Source organism: Bombyx mori, chromosome 17 (genome assembly GCF_030269925.1).
Source record: "Bombyx mori chromosome 17, ASM3026992v2".
NCBI lineage: Eukaryota > Metazoa > Arthropoda > Insecta > Lepidoptera > Bombycidae > Bombyx > Bombyx mori.
Window position 1 is genome coordinate 1,542,028 of NC_085123.1, and position 22,407 is coordinate 1,564,434.

The following is a 22,407-nucleotide window of genomic DNA, read 5'->3' on the forward strand; positions in this document are numbered from 1 at the left end:
AGTCGCTGCCCTGATTTATTCTTTATTATTTATTTCTTAAATCGATGGACGAGTTCACGGTAAGCCTGATTGTAAATAGGTGCTGGAGCCCATGGACATCAGCAATGTTAATGCTAATGCTACTCACCTTGAGGTCTGACTTATGAGTCACGGTTTTAGAGTTCGACAGGTACTTCATCCTTCAAACCGAAACGCATTACTGTTTCACTCATTGGCTTACAAGACACCTTACCTTACATATAAAAATACATATTATTATTATATTTAAGTATCGATTTCATTGTTAGATAGACCTTTAATGTATTAATTGAAACCTCAAAAGAAGACTTTTTTTTCATTTATTTCAGTGATTACTCATACATAATTATTTATAACATACGATATCTTATTAACTATTGATTCTAAAAAAATCATTTCCAATACCATCATCTCCTTACATATTGTTCTTTATTTTCCTCGAATGATAATTGTAAACTTCTAAAACAATTAATAATTAATTTAAATAATGCAGAACAACGCACTAAATAATCTTTGGAAATTTGTTTAATAAAAAAAAAATACGAACCAAAACAAATTAACTTTTTATCGTGGAGTTGTGTCTTGAATTGCTATTGTTATGTTATATTTACGTAAGGAACAAACTTCGCCATCAAACGATACTGCAAAACAGATCCCTTATTTAAACACTAGAGGTCTTTTAATTAAATATTCCTTTTCATTTTAATTAATCCTTAATTAATGCTCTGAACTTTAAACCGTTACTTTATTCTTAAATTTAAGACTAAAAACTACTTTTTAATTTCTAAAAAAAAATAATCTAAAATTAATAATAATATTATTTGTCTATGAAATATTGAGTTGATGGGATGCGGTGGTGGATGACAGCTTTGGATGCCGAAACATGAGCGCGCAGATTATTGTCGATGTCTCAATGTCCGCCTATATCTTAGAGTAGAAGCGATTTAACAAATTGGTATTACTCACAGCCAGTATGATCTTTCGCATTCCACGCTTAGATATGCTATATGGGAAGGGTATTTTTTTTTTTAAGATTTTTTTTTATATTTATTTTTTTAATTCTCTAACTCTACAGTGCATAAGTTTAAAATCTCTATTTATATCGAAAAATTTTAGGGCTCTTTTAAGTTTAATCCTTTGAATGGATTTTACGCTCTAAAAGGTTCGGACGTACTCAAACTTTTCATTAGGAGATTTTGGCAACAAAACCCCCCGGGGAATAGTCTGAATACTCCCAAACCTGGAAATCTTAGATTACAATTTAGAAGTTTACAGAGGAAGCTACGAGCTTTTGATAACAACGCCTTAAACTCCTCCGAATGTCCCTATCGAACTAGATAAAGTCTACTGTTTTAAGTTATTACTCAATACTTTTAATTTTCTTTTTTTTTTATAAGGTGCAAGTTATTCGAAACGAACCACAGAAGCCAGGAGATAGATTATAATATAAATTTTAGAAGTGAGAAAAAAGAGTTTTGCTTAGCTAATTTTAGAAGCGTCACTACTGGCAACATTTGTAAGAAAGAAAAAAAAAGAAACACTTATAATTATTTCTTTCGAACGAGATTACGTTGGATAATTTTTTATTAAATCTTACATTTAAAATAACTACATTTTTAACGTACGCTATTATATTCGTCTATATTTTTTTATTGCCAATATTTAAAGTCGCGAACGTCTCTATGTACCTTCGAATACACATTAAGTTGTGAAATGCTTTTAACCTATTTAATTGTTTTTTTAATATAAATATTATAAATATGAAGACTCGAGAGCTCTTAGAGTCTTCATATTTGATTACGTTCTAATATCTCAATGGCGGAGTCCGTTCGCACGTACAAAATAAGGTGATTATGATTTTTTAGAATCCACGCAGAATCCACTCAAACAATGAAAGAGGAAGTTGCTTGTTATGTTTATGTGGAATCGTTGTGGATTCATCGGGAGTTGGAACTAAAAATTTCATTGTCAAATTGAATTTCAAGACACATTCTCCGAGACGATGCGGTTGCCCAAAATGATGGATAGATTCTTTTGTTCGCACTTTCCCGTCATTACTTTATCAATACGATATTTTCACGCCCAAACTTTCTATTTTACTATGAAATACAAAATGCAACGTATTTACAACCATTTCTAACGTCTCATTTACCAACATAATAATAATATTAATATTTTTTTCTTTATTAATTAGCACGATATTAAATGTACATCTTTAGATTTACGACTAGATTCGTTTAAAAAAAAAATGATTATTAGATGAAAACAATAATTGTGTTAAATTTCTTTTGTCCTTTTCTTTCTTCTAATCGCAGTGTTCCTATTGTCTGGCTTCTAGTACTCAATAAACACTGAGTCCTTGAGCAATACTGAGTATTCCGAGTCGTTGCATCTTACCAGACTTTTTTTTTAAAATTGCACGTAAATTTGATGATATTTAATTGTTTTTTTTTTTTCATTCATCTTAATTTAAATTTATTTTTTAATTGTATTTTCGTTTACATAATAATGCATTTTCCTTTCTCGGCCCAAGGGTTGTTCTTTTTGTCCGGAGCGTGTATCAGGGGGTCGTTCTTTTCATTCTCTTCGACGTACTCCCTCATCCTGTAACAAGGTATAATTGCATTACATTTCTATTGACAAAGAACCGTTTTAGATTTTTATTCGAGACTAGCTGACCCGGCAGACTTCGTAGTGCCTCAATCGATAAATAAAAGACCTAAACTTTTGTATAAAATAAACTTAAAACAAACAAAAGGAATCCGTCCGACGGGGGACACATTATAAGGAAAAACAAAATTGTATTTTTTATTTAATTCCGAGCATTTTCATATTTATCTACCTTTTAAACTTTCACTGGACTTCCACAAACAATTCAAGACCAAAATTAGCCAAATCGGTCCAGCTGTTCTCGAGTTTTATTTCGTGGCTAGATCAGTATTTCAGATGATGCCTTAATTGAAACAATACCAGGTGACTAGCCCAGAATTTCTAATGCGTTTTTGGGGTAATGCAACTTTTGCATCTTGACAAACCCTATGCTTAGTTTTAAAGAGGCTACTTAAAAGACTTTGGACCTTTGACTGCGTAGTGACTTTTATCTTTCGCCTAAGTAAGTTTTGTAGTCGCAATGTCTACTATTGTGATGATCAACGATATTATTCAAACGCTATGATGTCTAGATGCTTCCGTAATCACTTAACAACAAGTGGATAGAGAGTAAAAAAGAATGAAGCTATAGTAAAAATTACCGTTAAAGTCAAATTTAGCAAGGAATAACAATTTTCGGCTCCTTTCAATTTAGTATCGCATAGGCCCATATATCAAAACAACTTTGTTAAATTATGATCATCACACGAATTTTGTACAACGGAATTGGTTTTTTCACACACGCGGATATAATAATATCGTCACTAAATACAGAGCAAAGGTAAATTTATTGAGCAAAACGGTTGCCAGTTATTTTACCAAGCGGTATAAATCATTTTTTTTATTGCAGCCGACTTGCTATTAACAGAGAGCGTTGATGCTACTACTTAAATGCCACCATCATCAGGACTTCTACGGTGTACCGTTTGAGAACTAACTGCCACTTCTCTTGCTTTCGGAGGAACATTTGTTTGAGATAATTCATTTTGTTTCATTGAGCTGCATCACGTCGCTAAAATCACAGCACGATGTGACCATTTTTATTTTTTAACGTTAGGGAATCCAGTTTCCGGATACCCGGCCCATGGGCTTGGGTTGGGTTATGTCGAACTTTTTATTTATTTATTTATTTCTTAAATGGGTGGATCAGCTCACAGCCCACAATAAAGTGGTTACTGGAGCCCATAGACATCAAATAAGCAGGGTGGTGTTACCTACTCGTGTGGATTCACAAGAGGTCCTAACACCAGTAATAAGGTAAAGTGGCCGGCCTTTTTGTGTAATTATTCTACATATTTGAATTTTACAATAGCTACACTAGTCATGTCCCAACGTGACCGACGCACAAACAAACCTGAATTAGAACGGCGAAAACTCTGTTTGTTTTTACTTTGAGTTTTCGTGTTTCGTAACTCCACAGTGTACTCCTAAATTTTATATAGGCTGCGTATGTTTGTTTAGTTGTAAAACTTTCCAGTGCTTGAAACGTTTCAGACACTGGTGAGAGAAAGAGAGAGAGGTCAGAGTCTTTTACTGGTGGTAGGACTCCTTGTGAGTCCGCACCGGTAGGTACCACCGCCCTGCCTATTTCCACCGTGAAGTAGTAATGCGTTTCGGTTCGAAGGGCGGGGCAGCCGTCGTAACTATACTGAGACCTTAGAGCTTGTATCTCAAGGTGGGTGGCGCATTTACGTTGTAGATGTCTATGGGCTCCAGTAACCATTTAACACCAGGTGGGCTGCGAGCTCGTTCACCCATCTAAGCAATAAAAAAAAATATTAGGTGAAGAAAAATTGATATCACAGGTTGCCTGCGATATATCGCGGATAACACGCCCCCAAATCAGTCAAGACCGAAGAAAAGTTTGCCCGTTTTAACATTTTCATCAAGGAGAAAACAAATCCGATATTTTTGTTCTTTCATTAACCAAACACGACAGCGGAGATTTCGGCGTAATATGTTTAGCGGAAGCGGGCCGAGTTGGGTGTTTTGATAAATTATTCAGTTTGGCAAAGGTAAGGTTGATGCCATTCAAATATTGCCATAATACGTATCAAGGGTAGCCCGGCGAAATTATTCCTTGTTCTGTTATTTTGTCCTTTGCTTGCGTTGTCCTTTTTACGATTGTATACTTTTAATCTTGATAGGGCTTTGCTTTTGAAGTCAGTTTGTAAAATTAGAGTATTGTTTGTTCAAAGTTCAAAGGATATTAGAAAAAAAAAAATTGAATTGCGTGAGGAGCTTCAGAGATGATTCTAAAGTGATTCTCTTTTGAACATGGAATCGAACTGATGGGTCTGAATTTTATTGTACTAAAAGCAATCGGGTCATATGGCTTTTCAGTAATACAAGCAACGGTCGTGTATACTGTCAACCTTTAAATGATCAATAACCAAAGCCTGCCCGCTTCGGGTATAGAAAAAGGATATGTTGGAAATGTTTCCTAACGAGAACATTTTCTATCTTACTAGAGGTCCCGCAGTAGTCGAAATTCGACTATAATTAATTGGAATTGTAAGTTTGTACACTATTTTGATTGTATTTTATACTTCTATAATCACAAATTTCGCTGAGACTACACTATAAAAATATTAACAAAGACAAACAATATTTAATTTTGACAACAGACGTCAACAACAAAAGTTTGACAATAAATAGTATGCATGCGTGTGTGCGTCAAATACATGGTATGTAGTGTGTGTAATGTTTTCTTTATTGATTTAATGTATCTTTTATGCATTATTTAAAAAAAAGATTAGCATTGTGCACTTCTTCTCTATATTCTCTATAAGTGTGAAAAATTTCATACTCCTCCGTCCGCCCAATTTTCGTAAAAAGGGATACAAAGTTTTTGCTTCACGTATTAATATATAGATAGACATTTTTTTTAATTATTGTGGGCAAGATTAATTTTTTTTTGCTTTAGATTTTTTATGCATACCGTATGGATTTTATTGTCATTAGGCGAATTTATTTTGGAAGGTGTCTACGATTACGAGGCTATGTTAGGTACAAGTTTACCTGATAAAATCGGAATTAAAAATGGACATTAATCAAAACACCATTCACGAACTGAATGAAAGCTAGTTTATCTATTGTTATTACATTATTAGCCCCACAGACAGAGCTGAGTGAGTTTCTCACCAGATCTTCTCAGTGGGTCGCGTTTCCGATCCGGTGGTAGATTCTGCGAAGCACAGCTTTTGTTAGGGCTAGTGTTAGCAAACTCTCTCAAGTTGAGCCCCGTGAGCTCACCTACCGGTCTGCGTGTAGCTGGAATAGCCTTTTAGGCTACCAGCAGGGAAAAAAACATTATTGCCTTTAGAGTTCTTTACAGTTAACGTGGTCACGGTTGCCTGAGGTGTTATACTTTCTCGAAGTCTAAATATTGTGCGAATCCTCTAATTTTTCTATTAAAAATATTTCAGGAAATAAACTTTTTTTTTAGACAGAAAGAACTAATAGTATCTTTAGGTCTGGCAGTTGGCATGATTTGGTTTTTCGTCTTATCTTATTTTTTATTTATACCATAAGAGGATTCCAGGTGTTAGATAAAGCATAAGGCTAATTTAGCACTTGGAGTCTTGTTATCTTAATTTTGTTCTTTTTTTATAATTGACGTAATTAAATAATACCCGATAAAGAAAACAAGCTAATTCCTCGCACGGTGCGAGGGACCATTGAAATAAATTAAAAACACCCTAAATAGCTTTAATAAAGGAGGTAATTGGTGTCTATCTACAATAATATTACTCTAAAATGGTTTTTTAAATATATTTGATTGTAATAGATGGCCAACTGGTGTAGGCTGAGAATCGGAGACGACGCTTTAATTTTATTGGAGACTATTTTACCCTTAAAGCTGGATTATTTTCAAGAAAATCGGGCTACTTTAGTATACGCGACACGTGCTTTACTTATGGACGTGAATCCCAAAAGTATTTTAATGAAATGGCCAATATTTCGTAAAGAATACAAATGATCGGGCCAACTGTTTAGCGGAAAGCACTTATCGAGGCAGTCGATAAGATAATGCGTAATTGGAAACGTATTTAAGCCTTTCGGCGTGATACTTTCATGCTGTGATCGATCGACTGTGTCAGCTAATTAACTATTAAATATTTCGTTATGAGCCAGTAAGCGTCCACTGCTATATTGGCCTCGTCCAAGCTTTGCCCAATGACAGTCTCTACGCAGCATGCATCCAGCGATTACATGCGACCTTTAACGGTCGTCTACTGGCGAGAGGTCCGCTCACGCGGCGTTTTACGATACGAAGCGGACTGTAAATTCTGGTGTTTTTATTTATTGCTTAGATGGATGGACAGCTCACCTGGTATTGAGTGGTTACTAGAGCCCATAGACATCTACAACGTAAATGCGCCACCCACCTTGAGATATAAGTTCTAAGGTCTCAATATAGTTTGATTTTTACTGCACGGTGTTATTCCTTCACCGTGGAAGTCACTCGTGAACATTTGGTACGTATTTCATTAGAAAAATTGGTACCCGCCTGCGGGATTCGAACACCATTGCATCGCGATACGAATGCACCGGACGTCTTATTCTTTAGGCCATGACGACTTCTGGTGGTAAGAGGTAGTATAATCCTCCATAAGTGCTTATGGAAGATAAGAGTGGCAAGATAAGGGCGGCCGGTTTTAAGAGTGGCATAGCCGTTATGGAGTACAACTATGAGTGGTGTCTTGTTTCTTTGGGCTTACTTAATAACTTAAACAGCTAGATACCAGGTAGACCGTGAGCTCATTCGATAGATGCAATAAAAAACCCATACCACGCGTCGTCGGGTCAGCGGTTATGGGCTATGACCGTCATACTCCCAGGTCGGACTGTCCAAGACCAGCTAGGTATACACCGCACTTATTCACTTTACTTTTAGTCGTCGTGGCCTAAAGGATCAGACGTCCGATGCATTCGTATCTAGCGATGCAACGATGTTCGAATACCGCGGTACCAATTTTTGTAATGAAATACGTACTTAACAAATGCTCACGGTGGACTTCTACGGTGAAGGAATAACATCGTGTAATAAAAATCAAACCCGCAAAATTTTAATTTGCGTAATTACTAGTGGTAGGACCTCTTCTGATTTCGCACGGGTAGGTACCACTGCCATGCCTATTTCTGCCGTGAAGCAGTAATGCGTTTCGGTTTTAAGAGTGGGGCAGCCGTTGTAACTATACTGAGATCTTAGAAGTCATATCTCAAGGTGGGTGGGAGCATTTACGTTGTCGATATCTATGGGCTCCTGTAACCAATTAACACCAGGTGGGCCGTGAGCTCGTCCATCCATCCAAGCAATAAAAAAAATATAAAAAAACTGCTATGATATCTATAGACTTCAATAACCAGCACTGATTGGTCTACCAATTAAACACAATAAAAAAAACCTCTGACGTCAGTAGCTTCGCAATGTATGTCGTCAGCCCGAAATGCGTTACACTACACAACACAACACACATACACATAGCTGCCACGTGAACACACTCAAACAATTAAACTTCATTGTTTACTGTACAGTAATTAGTACAACTGCTAATAAATTTTTGACGGTACGTACCATATGTTCGCGCGTGTGGAACATGTGTGTCTCAATTCTAGCTCAAAATGATCAGACATTAGACTTGTTTCTGGAAGAGGCTGCTTAGATTTTTATTGCACGATCGTTGAGTAAACGATCAGCGATTTTAGGCAGCGGCTTGGCTCTGCCACTGGAATTGCTGAAGTCCATGGGCGACGGTAACCACTCACCATCAGGTGGGCCGTATGCCCGTCTGCCTACAAGGGCAATAAAAAAAAATACGTTTTTCCTGATTGGTTCACATCGTTTTTATTGAGCTAGCACGCAAAAAAATCGTGGCTGGTAGATATTAAACGTGTTTTTGCGTAGTGTGCAATGTTGTATAGAAATAAACTTGCATACGTGGTTTTATAAAAGTCTAAAGATAAATTCATAGGTTCATGACAGGACTAGCTAGTTCATAAAAAACAAAATTACGTTATTAATATGAGATAAAAACATACGGCTGTCAACATAATAATATATGGCATATCCTATCCTACTGATCCTATTAATATTATAAACGCGAAAGCTTGTAAGAATCTATGGATGTATATGGATGGATGTTTGTAACCGTTTCACGCAAAAACTACTGAATGGATTTTGATGAAACTTACAATAATATAGCTTACACATCAGAATAACACACAGGCTATAAATTATATAGGCATAGTGTATATTACCCAAAATATAACGATAAGTGACAAGTAAGAAGGAAATATGTGCCATGTGCAAGCTATTTTGGCGTACGCTGTAAAAACCGTTGGAGTTACACGTACATAATGTATTTTTTTTATTGCCCTCTTCGATCAATAATAGATTGCCCTTGTAGGCAGACGAGCATACGGCCCACCTGATGGTGAGTGGTTACCGTCGCCCATGGACTTCAGCAATGGGAGGGAACCGAAGTCCCTCCGCAGATCCAGAGGTTTCAAACGATCCGTGATGGAAATGTTTATCTTCAATAGTCCTGTGACAGCATATATCTATCTTTTATTTGTAAGCCATTATCGCTAATATACTGTACCATATATATAAGATTTTAGATTTGTTACGTTGTTTTTTTATCTTGTCCTGACAGTAATAAACACAATTACTGTCAGGACAAGATTTGTATACAAGAACATTCAATAAGGTCACTAATAAATTACAGTTCTCGAAGCGAAGCGAGGGCGGGTCGTTAGTTATACTTAATATAATATTGTAATGCCGACCAATAACATAGTAAAAATAGTTTGACTTCTGTCTGTATGCATATGTTATAGCTCATGACAGCTTAAGATAATTTATATTTTACAAAAATATTGAGAAATTATTTATAAAATTACGTTTTTACAAACTCGATACTGGCAACAATGGCTGCGTAAGAAGTCTATTGCCATACTAATAAAATTATTTCCTTAATAATCTTCTTCTATAAATAAAGAATATAATTTTTTTGTATTGTGTCTGTGTTAAAACTTGTAATGTATGTATCAATTGCCTAATTGATAAAACTTGACTGGTTAGGAATATTCTAAATTATTTTCTTAAGCATATGAAGTTTAAATTCGAGTTGACGTTTTCAAATACCCCGTTTCTTTATTACAACAATTCAAACTGCTTATCGAGGCAATAGAAACAACAGTTTGTATGTATGTTAATGTTGAATTAAACTTCGTAATAACCTACGCCAAAAAAAAATTGGGATTTTTTTCCGACAGCCGAAGGGATGCCTTCTGTGTATGTATACAGCCGTAATTCCCTTTGCCTTTGTGCCGTAAAAAGGTGAAATACGACCCTGGCTACCGGCCCTTTTACCTTAAATGCGGGATTAACTCGGTTCGCGCCGTAATGAAATCTTTTTCTTGTTTCACAATTCATTTTGTAGGGAGGTTTATTAAATAGAGTCGACAACGATCTGACGGTAGTAAGCTTTTATTATGATTGGCGCATGGATTTGGAAGGTGTCTGTGATGGACTTGGATTAACAGATTTTGATTGGCATAGACAAGCAGATAAAATCACTCTGATAAAAGCGTTGACCAGTTACACAGAATTTGAAATTAAAATTAAGCGTATTCATTTTCAAATTTTGCAATCTTATTTCATCAGACACATGAACATATTATAGTATGAAGCCAAAAAAACTGTGTGACTTTAAAAAAAATATTGTAAATGAGCGTTACAATATTAAAGAGAAGTTGTTGCCTTAAAAAAAATCTTTGACATAGTACTCATTTTGTTCACTACCTAATTTTGTTCATCTATAAATGTCACCCGCATAATCAATAATTTTGACTTTTTTTGCGGGAACGCGAGGGGTGAAGTTGTGAAATTTGTTTTATTTTGTCTATTTCGTGTTTCTTCATGTTTAAACATCCTATATATCAATGACATGTTGTCTATTGATGGCATGCATTGCTATGCGGATGACAGCACGGGGGATGCGCGATATATCGGCCATCAGAGTCTCTCTCGGAGCGTGGTGCAGGAGAGACGATCAAAACTTGTGTCTGAAGTGGAGAACTCTCTGGGGCGAGTCTCCAAATGGGGTGAATTGAACTTGGTTCAATTCAACCCGTTAAAGACACAAGTTTGCGCGTTCACTGCGAAGAAGGACCCCTTTGTCATGGCGCTGCAATTCCAAGGAGTATCCCTGCAACCTTCCGAGAGTATTGGGATACTTGGGGTCGACATTTCGAGCGATGTCCAGTTTCGGAGTCATTTGGAAGGCAAAGCCAAGTTGGCGTCCAAAATGCTGGGAGTCCTCAACAGAGCGAAGCGGTACTTCACGCCTGGACAAAGACTTTTGCTTTATAAAGCACAAGTCCCGCCTCGCGTGGAGTACTGCTCCCATCTCTGGGCCGGGGCTCCCAAATACCAGCTTCTTCCATTTGACTCCATACAGAGGAGGGCCGTTCGGATTGTCGATAACCCCGGTCTCACGGATCGTTTGGAACCTCTGGGTCTGCGGAGGGACTTCGGTTCCCTCTGTATTTTGTACCGTATGTTCCATGGGGAGTGCTCTGAGGAATTGTTCGAGATGATACCGGCATCTCGTTTTTACCATCGCACCTCCCGCCACCGGAGTAGAGTTCATCCATACTACCTGGAGCCACTGCGGTCATCCACAGTGCGTTTCCAGAGGTCTTTTTTGCCACGTACCACCCGGCTATGGAATGAGCTCCCCTCCACGGTGTTTCCCGAGCGCTATGACATGTCCTTCTTCAAACGAGGCTTGTGGAGAGTATTAAGCGGTAGGCAGCGGCTTGGCTCTGCCCCTGGCATTGCTGAAGTCCATGGGCAACGGTAACCACTCACCATCAGGTGGGCCGTATGCTCGTCTGCCTACAAGGGCAATAAAAAAAAATGTAATACATTTATACATACACATTTAAATATGAAGAAACACTAAATGAAAGTGCACAAATGTGCAAAACACAGATACTAAACAGTTAATGCACCACCGTTATTACACATTTAAACCTGAAGAGACACTAAATAGACAAAATAAAACAAATCACACAACTTCACTCCTCGCGTTCCCGCCAAAAAGTGTTGATTTACTGACATTTGAATTGAACACAGAGTATATAAAAATATAGGCTCAAGTTTATGTTTTAGACAGCCAATAATGACGTTATATAAGTACAAACAGTTTAATTGATTCGGCGGAGCAGTAACTAGCGCCCCTGACTGTTGCGCCGCGGGTCGTGGGTTCGATTCTTACATCGGGCAAACATTGGGTGATGAATAGGTATGTTTGCGTATATATCTGAGTGTTGACTATATATATATTTAGACGTATATACGTATATATCAGTCTTTGGTACACATAAGGGTCCTTGGTACCCACAGGAAATCCCAAAACGGGGCCGGATGACCGTGCATAAATTGTTCCCAGTTATTGAAGTCAAACTTCTAATGCGACTTCCAGCAAGGTTGCGTTAAACGTTTAATGCTACCATACTAGAAAGAGACAGACCGAGAGGGAATGCGTGACACTTGAACGCATGCGCTTAATATACCTGTTACAGGCCAGCGTGAGCGTTAGCAACGAGTAGCGACCGATATTTTAATGAATTATAAAAAAAATATTATATATTTATTTTTCTATCTATAATTTAAAATATATATAATATAAATGTTGAAGATGTCGCATCTCTTATACACAGCATTCCCTATTACAAGAGCAATCTGATTTAAGGATGAAAAATTAAGAAAACCACAATACCACACATCGAAAGAGAAGTTTCACTTCATTCACGTGCACCAAATTGCACGCGCACCGTTTTTTATTATTATAGCTATTATTATTATTGAACAAAGCTTAAAAATGATTTTGATTTAAAAATCAGTATCTAATGAAAAAATTTTTTCATTAATAATAAGTTTTCCGAAATGGTTTTTCAATCGATGAATGTAAAAAAAGTACTAAGCCGATTGTAAGCAAAAGTAAATTTTCATGTTCATGTAAAATTAAACTTCAGCAACGAAGCACCACGTCGCTACCAGCTTAGTAAGACTTCGCTTTGTACTTTACAGGGAGCCGTCAAACTTCTCCAACGCCCTAAAGCTGGCGTGGGTGGGGGAAGTTGCAAAGGGCCGCCGAAAACAATACAATTATCAGTAATAGGTGTATCGCGAACGAGTCCTCCTTGTGTACACAGTGTATGTACATAGCAGAAGAACGATTTTCTATATGTTTTCGGTTGGGTTGGTTTCGGTTTGAAGGGCAGGGCAGCCGTTGTAACTATACGGAGATGTCTCTAGGTGGGTGGCGCATTTACGTTGTTGATGTCTATGGGCTCCAGTAATCACTTAACACCACTCACTTAACAACAGCTCGTCCACCCTTCTAAGCAATAAAAAAAGCATGAAAAACAGATGCATTAATTTTTACACTATGGCCTTATTTAAAGGAAGATAAAGGTTAGTTCTGTTATGAGATTTATCAGATTTTGTATTGCTAAGCTTAAAAAGTGGTCTCATAGAATCGTTTTTGCTTTTTCGAGTGCTAAATCTTTGTCAGCAATGATAAGTGTAGAGAATACCGGTAAGACATAAGCATTCAAAGAAACATCGACATAAATTAGCATTATTGTGACTCAACTCAAGAAATAGGTCCTCGGATTATGCCTGACAATATTCTTTGTTAGATTGTATAATAGAGAAAATTTATAAGTGTCATTTACTATTTGAAGTCTCCTGCAAATTTCTGAATCCAGGGTAGGGCCTAAGATATTTGATGTCAGAGGCGTAAAATTATAGATAAAATCATATCTAGTGCATTCATGCTTTAAAACAAGAAAATTAACGGCTTCTTTCTGTAAAAAAATACTTCACGAATTCTAGTGAATGAGAAAAAAAAAACATTCATCCTATTTCTGCCGTGAAGCAGTAATGCGTTTCGGTTTGAATGATGGGGTAGCCGTTATAACTATACTGAGACCTTAGAACTCGTGTCTCGAGGTGGGTGGCACATTTACGTCGTAGATGTCTATGGGCTCCGGCTACCACTCAACACCAGGTTCGTCCACAGACCTAAGTAATAAAAAACAATACATTATAAGAACGTAAGGACTGTGTTATCCGCAACTGTGCAAGGTCACCCCCTGACAAAGGGAGTCGTTTCTGGGTCAGTTATTTCGGGTAAGTACCAAACAGCATGTTGATGACATTCTCACTTTAATTTTATACGGGGAGCGTGTTTAAGGGGCCGTTTACTCATCAGCCTTTGAGTTGTTTGAACGTACAACATTTTGGACGCACCTGGGTCCGTTTAGTTGGGAGTTTTGTTTCAAACGACGCAACCCTAGTCCGCAGAACCGCAATGTACTGTAAATTACGGTTTCAGCTCTGGAGGCCGTGTTTTAAAATAAAGGATCAGGACAGTCTCATTAAGACAGCCGAGTGTTAAGGTTTGCTGTGGGTAAAAAATGGGAGAGAGAAAGTAAACACACATTTAACATTAAAAACTTAGTAAACGGGCCGGTATAATTATACAATAGGCGGTCTTATCTACAACTGTTTTAATCTAGACAAATTTCGAAAGAGACTTAACAACCTCATTGCTGAGCTCCAGTAACTAAGTGACACTGAATAATACATACGTAATGTAATGATAAATAAAAAAGACGCAATGTACAGGGTATAAAATTGGTAAGTCACTAAACTTGCTCCGGACATTTATGGCAATATCTACCCACTAAATCTTATCTCGTATGAAATCAAATCGGTTATGAGGTATAATGGCACCATCCAACATCTTTTAAATGCAAAACAGTAGGCTCATGAAACATCAGATCCTTAAACAGAAACTACGCGCTAAAGGCAAATGTCGGTAGAAAATCTCCTATTTCCAAGTTTTCGCTATGTTTTATTAATATGAAGCTTTGCGACGCATCTCTATTTGCTTAAATCCGTGTTTCAAGCAGTTCAATTATCTGCCATTACTACTTGTACATAGGCTTAGAGGCTCTCGAAACTAAAAAAAAAAAATATGAATTTTCTCATCACATCGATAGGTGTCGCCATATCTCTATCACGAAGCAGTAATGCATCCTGTTTGAAGGTTGGGGCAGCTATAACACAATACAGGCGATCCGCCCGGTCCTCTCGGACTGGGTGAATCGCGACCGAGGACGTCTCACCTTCCGAGCGACGCAGGTGCTCACGGGACACGGCTGTTTCGATCGCTACCTACACCTCGTCGCCCGGAGGGAGCCGACGCCGAAGTGCCACCACTGCAGTGGCTGCAACGAGGACACGGCGGAGCACACGCTCGCGTACTGCACCGCTTTCGCGGAGCAGCGCCGCGTCCTCGTTGCAAAAATAGGACCGGACTTGTCGCTTCCGACCGTCGTGGCTACGATGCTCGGCAGCGACGAGTCCTGGCAGGCGATGCTCGACTTCTGCGAGTCCACCATCTCGCAGAAGGAGGCGGCGGAACGGGAGAGGGAGAGCTCTTCTTCCCTCTCGGCGCCGTGCCGCCGCCGTCGAGCCGGAGGTCGGAGGAGGGCGTTTGTCCAGCTCCAGCCCCTATGAGGAGGCAGTCTCCTCCCGGTGATGGTCACGGGGCGACCTAAGGGGGTTGAGGCTGCGCCGCACGCTACCGTCACTCTAGCGCGCTGGCACCAGGAGGACGGGACGGCGCGTCGGCGGCTGCGGACTGCGATGCGGTCCGCATTTTCGTCGTCGCTGTCGTCGCCGAACATACTGTTGAAGAGCAACCCGGTCGGCGGTGTATCGCGTTCCGACCTGACAGGCTGGTTCTGGCCCAGCGGGGTATCCCGGAACACCAGCGGCACCGCCCGGGCGGCCTGGTAGGGCCGCCGTACCGCGGAGACCGACGTCGTTGGTTGTCGACTATCGCCTCGACGACCCGTCGGTCGGGCGTCCTCGGGGTGGCGCCGCGTGTCTGGTTGTAGTGTTGACCGCGGGAACCCCCCTACTCTGTCCAGGTTCTGACCCCGGACGGAGATCGGACGTCGGGTGTAAGAGTGCAGGGGAGTCGTTTAGTGGGTGGGCCCTAAAATCCTTGGGCCCGCGATCTGCTCTCAACACCTGCAGATCGTTAAGTCTCACATACCCCGCGCGCCCCCTAGGCGCGGGGACCTCGTAGGAGGTTCGGCCCTCTACCCGAAAAAAAAAAAAAAAAAGCTATAACACAATACAAACTTCGAAGCCCATCGATATAAAAATAGAATCTCGATGAAAAAAAAACAACGCTTTTAAATATAACAATAAATGGGAACCACCCTCATACGGTCATCCGGTCCCAATTTAGGATTCCCTGATCGAGGGAAAGAGACGGCAGTCCCACCAGGTGGTTCTATCAAATCCGCACCACACTAGAGATCCCTTTCCACGAAGCCTTTTATGCCGCCAATGATCGGAGGCGCTGGAGGGATAGGATATTACAGGAGTAAAATCCTGTCGAAATATGATCACGAATAGTAAGGAAAGGACGCGAAGAGGAGTTTTATGGGTAGCAAAGACTGACACACATACTTATAAACGTTTAAATATATGCAGTTAATAAACACCCAGATAAATATCAATCAAACCTGTTCATCACATGTTTTTTTGATGTGGAACCAAACCTAAGACCCTCGGCGCAATATTCAGGGGCGTTAATTATACAGCAAAATTATAATTTGCGTAATTACTGGTGGTAGGACCTCTTGTGAGTCCGCGCGGGTAGGTACAACCACCTTGCCTATTTCTGCCGTGAAGCAGTAATGCGTTTCGGTGTGAAGGGTGGGGCAGCCGTTGTAACTATACTTGAGATCTTAGAGCTTATATCTCAAGGTGGGTGGCGCATTAACGTTTTAGATGTCTATGGGCTCCAGTAACCACTTAAAATCAGGTGGGCTGTGAGCTCGTCCACGCATCTAAGCAATAAAAAAAAACAAAAAATATATTTTCGGAGAGATAAATTCTAATTCATTTGTCAGGATAACAACGCGGTCCGTTTTTTAGTTTCTCTTTGACATCGTCTCACGTTTGCTGTAACCGAGTTAAGTCTCTGAGTTTATGAGCGGACACACACGGGGTGAAAAATTATCACGTGCCTTTCGTGAGACAAGATTCGCGGCACGTTCCCTCAGTTCCCCCCTCAAAGAAAATTTAATTCGCCTCCGAAGCATGCGAAACGTGTTGTGCGCGTTCCAACCGAATTATAAAATTTAGTTTGTCACTCGTATACATTTATTTATATATTTATTTTTATTATATATAATTATTTAATTAATTAATTAAGGAACAAATTATTTATTTATTTATGTATTTATTTATTTATTTATTTATTCATTCATTCTTTCATTCATTTATTTATTTATTTATTTATTTATTTATTTATTTATTTAGTTAATTTTGTTTTTTGTTTTTGTTGACATAGAAGTAGAAACACAATCGTAATTTTCATCCGTGCATTAATTAGGTGATAAAACCTGTATCTCAAGCAGGAGTATGATTGATTCCTAATAAATGATTCCTGTGTCTTTTTTTTTTTTTAATTTAACACATACACGCTTTTTTTTTTATTAATAAGAAAAAGTTGTTACGTTTTTCTTTGTTCAAATTGAAAAGTTTTCATGTCTAACTTTCGAAAAACATTCGAGATTTATCTCTATGTACATTAAATACAGTTTTATAGGTAATAAAACATACATTGATAGCGTGCAATCGAGCTGAGTTTAAATTCTAAAATAAACATTATAATTATGTTGTCTTGGTGATTCTTCTTGTCTTGGTAATTAATATAAATTTCATTGCACCTACCACTGTTTACTCTGCACTACCTTTGGTTGACTGGTAGAGAATGCTTTAGGCATTAAGTCCGCCAATGTAAATTTTACATGAAGTGTAATAAATAAATAAATAATTCCGATCAAAGTTTTCGATGAAATAATAAAATTGTTGTATTGTAATCCTTGACATACGCACGTAAGTTTTTAATTTAATCGGACGTAGTGGTGTTTGTCAAAAAACAATATTTTTTTGTGAGACATAGTATTTCATAATGGGAACAAAAAAAAAATTAATTTGTTTTGTTGAATAGCCCTTTGTTCATTTTGCATATTTAAAAAAAAACCCTAGAGCGAAACGACTAGCGTTTATATTCGCTTGCGTGATACAAAGTGATTTTAAAAATCCATTTATTTAATTTTTTTTAAATTTACGTTCCAATATAACTTTTTATAGTACCTAATTCTTTTTTTTAAATTAAAATTTTAAAAATTTATTGTGAATAAACTAATGTGATAGTGTCAAAAGCTTACTATTGGTAGCTACTTCAGCAACGAACAATTATTGCGTGATATCGTTTCTAACATGCTTTTATAAGCAATTATTTAATAATAGCATTCAGAAGAAAAAAATACCTGAAAAACCACATGATTTCGTACCACAGACTTATCTCTGCTAGAATGCACCCAATTTTAGGGTCTATCTGGTCGCAGTTATATTATTTTTATTGCCTTAGTTGGGAGTCGAGCGTACGGCCCACCTAATGGTGAGTGGTTACCGTCACCCATGGATGTCAGCAATGCCAGAGACAGAGTTAATCCGCTGCCTACCGTTATATATTCTCCTTTGAAGATGGACATACCATAGCACTCGTGAAAGAAGGTAGAGGAGAATTTTTAAAAAAATGAACATATTGTTAACATATAGTTAAAAATAAATATAATAATTAGTATTAAAATATACATATCTTCCTAGCCTACTGAGTTTCTCATTGGATCTTCTCAGAGGTCGCGATTCCGATCCGGTGGCAGATTCTGCGAGCACCGCTCTTGCTAGAGCTAGTATTAGTAGTGCTAGTGTACATATATTCCTAAAATAATCAGTTGTGCGCTGCCTTTTATGACTAATAGATACTGGCGTTATCAAAAAATTGAAAAGCAAACAAAAACTATAGCGCGGTACATTGGTCGTCTCTATATTCGTCCGGACTCTGTCAACGGGGCAATTTCTCACTGCGTTTTCCGTTCGACGCTTCAGTTTTATCAATAAACAGTCGAACGCCCACGTTCCAACATAAACACTCAGCCGGGAACAAATAAATTATACAAAGCGATGATCGAACTAGAGCATCCAAATATATGTATAATGTTGGGTTACGTTCGTTCGTATTTTGGCCTTCCAACAAAGGTAAAGCACGTTGCAGATGTTATTAAACAAATCGAAAATAGTTTTTCGGTTGTTTGTATGATCGAACACAAACTTAAATATTGCAACTTTAGATTTGAAGTGGCTTAATCCAAAATTCTTTTTTTAAGCTATTTCATAGCTTTTATGGCGGGCTTTGAGCGCGGCGACCGAATCAAGAAATTTCGTAACGAAAATAAAACCTAACACCCCCCCACTCCGCCTACCATGTAGCTTGCGTTCAACACACGTTGCGCTTGTGTAGTGTTTGTGAATAAACGCGCGGCGTGACGTCGCACTGCATGCGCATCATGAAAAGTCTGCCCATCTCTTTCTCGCGCGGTCTAGCTTATGAGTGTGAAGGGGACAGGCAATGTTTTGCTTTTGTTAATCTTTATTGTTGTTAATATAGCGAGGTCTTATTTTATTATCGTTTTAATTTTAAATTATTATTGTCTAATTATAATTGCATAAGTTGATAATAAAAAAAACCTATGCAATAGCTTTACCGCGGCAGTCCCCGAGTGCCACACGTGTTTTTTTTTGTATACGCTAAAAATGTAATTAAAGAATCAACTGTGGTTTTTCAGTTTCTTTTTATTTATGTGTACTTTAACCCTTAAAACGCACGCTTTAAAGCTCAAAGTATGCGCATGATTTAAAAGAGACGGAAAGTGTACTTTGTCTATTAGACTAAACTTTTAAATTTAATTTTTCATTTTAAAAAATTTCATTTTGTAAATTAAAAGAACACATCGCTTTTCGAAGGGAAAAAACAGTCGAATTGAGAAGCACCTCCTTTTTTGAAGTCGCTTAAAAAGTGAAGAAAACAAAAACTGTAACAAGTGATTAATAAGATTTAAGTCCTTAAAACTATAAAACTCAAACTCATTTTCTTAAAATTTTTAAGTCAGCCATTTCAATTCTAAACGTGTGAACTATAATAAATAAACTATAATACATACTGGTGGTAGGACCTCTTGGGAGTCCGCACGGGTAGGTACCACCACCCCGCCTATTTCCGCCGTGAAGCAGTAATGCGTTTCGGTTCGAAGGGTGGGGTAGCCGTTGTAACTATACTGAGATCTTAGAACTTATATCTCGAGGTGAGTGGCGCATTTACGTTGTAGATGTCTATGGGCTCCAGTAACCACTTAACACCAGGTGGGCTGTGAGCTCGTACGTCCATCTAAGCAATAAAAAAAAAATACAACAATCATTATGGAAGTTAAGAATAAAAAGACACGATAAAAAAAATATATTTCACCTGAACAGCCTTTAAAACTATACGAATGATAAATGTTATTCAAATTAGACGCAGATGCATTAAGTTTCGCGAGCTTCAAATTAGAATTCAGAATTCAATATAGAAAGAGACGACTGACAGAGGATTATGAAATTTCCCACACTTATAGAGAATATATAGAAGGAGTGCAGAATGCTGACATTTTTTTAAATTTATGCATAAAATACATTAAATCAATAAATAAATGAACATTATACACACTACCATGTATTTGACACACACACACACACACACACACACATAACACTCTTTAGTTTATTGTTAAAGTCTGTGGTCATATTGAGAATAGATTAATATTATCTGTCTTTGATATTATTTTTCTACGGGTATAGTGTAGTCCTGGCAAAATCTGTGTAGAAGTATATAATAGTCATTGACAATAGAACCTTAATAATGTTCAAACTTATAATTTCAATTAATTATAGTCGAATTTCGACTACCGCTAGAGACCACTAGTATTAAAAAAAGATCAAACTGACACCTCATCAATCTCAAAAAGATATGTGGAGTTTCTTCATTTATACATACGTATAATGTTTAAGCTTATAATTCAAATTAAATAGTCGAACTTTGACTACCGGGAGACCACTAGTTTCACTAAAATCTCGACTTTTCTCTCATTCACATCACGAGTACAGAATATCTAAAGCAAAAATAAATTACCTGCGTTCGGGAATAGAACTAGGAACGCGTGATTCAGTAGTGCATACGTGAGCACTAGTGATAATCAAATGAACGAGAAGTCGAGCTTTTGGATTAAATAAGTAAATTAATTGAAAATTTCTTGTAAGTTGGAAGGGGGGTATTAATTAGCCGCGTAATGGAAGTTAAATATTTGTCTCCTTGGATTTTTTTATGTGATCATCGAAAGGTCTAGAGAACTAATACCCTTATCGAACAGGGAAGCCGATCAACGATTCAGTGCGCTGTTTTATGCCTTATATCAATACTTGTAGTGATAGCTAACATAAAAATTATGATGTGGGACATGTCTGAATCGCGCTGACGACGTTTTCAAAATAAGTTTTCATACGTTCAAGTTCCGAACAATAATATGCGGATCTTGTATGGAAAAGTTTCACCCGCTCGTTGGGAGACCCCCCTTAGTCGATCCCTCCAAATACCATTATATTATTAATTATACTATATTGTACGATATTGAGACATTAGAACTTATATCTCAAGGTGGGTGGCGGAATTGAGGTTCTAGATGTCTATGGGCTCCGGTGACCACTTAACACCAGGTGGGCCGTGAACCCGTCCACCCGTCTAAGCTATAAATAAATAAAAATTATACACTATGAGCAAAACCGTGTTTTTTTATTTTTAATGAAAGCCCTTAAAATAAATAGAAAGCCAATTTTTGGCATTAGAGCGTATTATAACCAACAGGGTAGGTACCACTATCCAGTCTATTTCTGTCACGAAGCAGTCTCCGGCTTGACCTCACGGCCCGTCTGGAGTTAAGTGATTGCTGGGGTCCGTAGATATCACAACACAGTTTGAGGTGTGAGGTCCAGCTGACAATTACATTCGTAATGCGGTTTTTACACTTTCCGTGTTTGACGGTGGAAACAGGCCGATTGTGGTACCTTCCCGTGTGGACTCATAGTAGCACCACGCGTTTCATAATATATCTCTAAATATTAACGAAGGGTAAAAGGTTATTTGGTTTAAGCGCAATTTTTTTAAGTATACAGAAGAGCCACGTAAAGTTTAAAATTTGGAAAAAATATATACCTACTGGTGGTAGGACCTCCTGTGAGTCCGCACGGGTAGGTACCACCACCCCTCCTATTTCTGCCGTGAAGCGTTTCGGTTTGAAGGGTGGGGAAGCCGTTGTAACTATACTGAGACCTTAGAACTTATGTCTCAGGGTGGGTGGCGCATTTACGTTGTAGATGTCTACGGGCTCCAGTAACCACTTAACACCAGGTGGGCTGTGAGCTTCGTCTACCCATCAAAGCAACAACAAAAAAATATCTTAACAAAAAACTTCTTCAACTATTTGAATAGAGTAAGCTCAATTGAAGTTCAATTAAAAACATCGAATTGTTGATACTAACACTAAATAAAACGGACCTTTAATTACAAAGATAAATGTCGCGTGTTAAGCCAAATGTCACTTAAACCAAATAGCTTTTCACCAATCGTTTTTTTTTTCATTGTACTTGTAGGCAGACGAGCATACGGCCCACCAGTAAACGGCTACCGT

General features: G+C 38.0%; 1 protein-coding gene across 3 annotated transcripts in view; it reads right to left on the reverse strand.

Moving 5' to 3' along the window:
• Positions 1-322: 322 nt before the first annotated feature.
• The window catches only part of Ggamma30A (G protein gamma subunit), a 37,608-nt gene continuing 15,523 nt past the window's right edge, over positions 323-22,407 (reverse strand). For 2 of the 3 annotated variants that reach the window (XM_012690069.4, XM_021347540.3), the window contains exon 4: positions 323-2,622. In XM_012690069.4, the coding sequence (XP_012545523.1) occupies positions 2,517-2,622 (106 nt within the window). In that variant the 3' untranslated portion in view covers positions 323-2,516. 3 annotated transcript variants of the gene reach the window in all.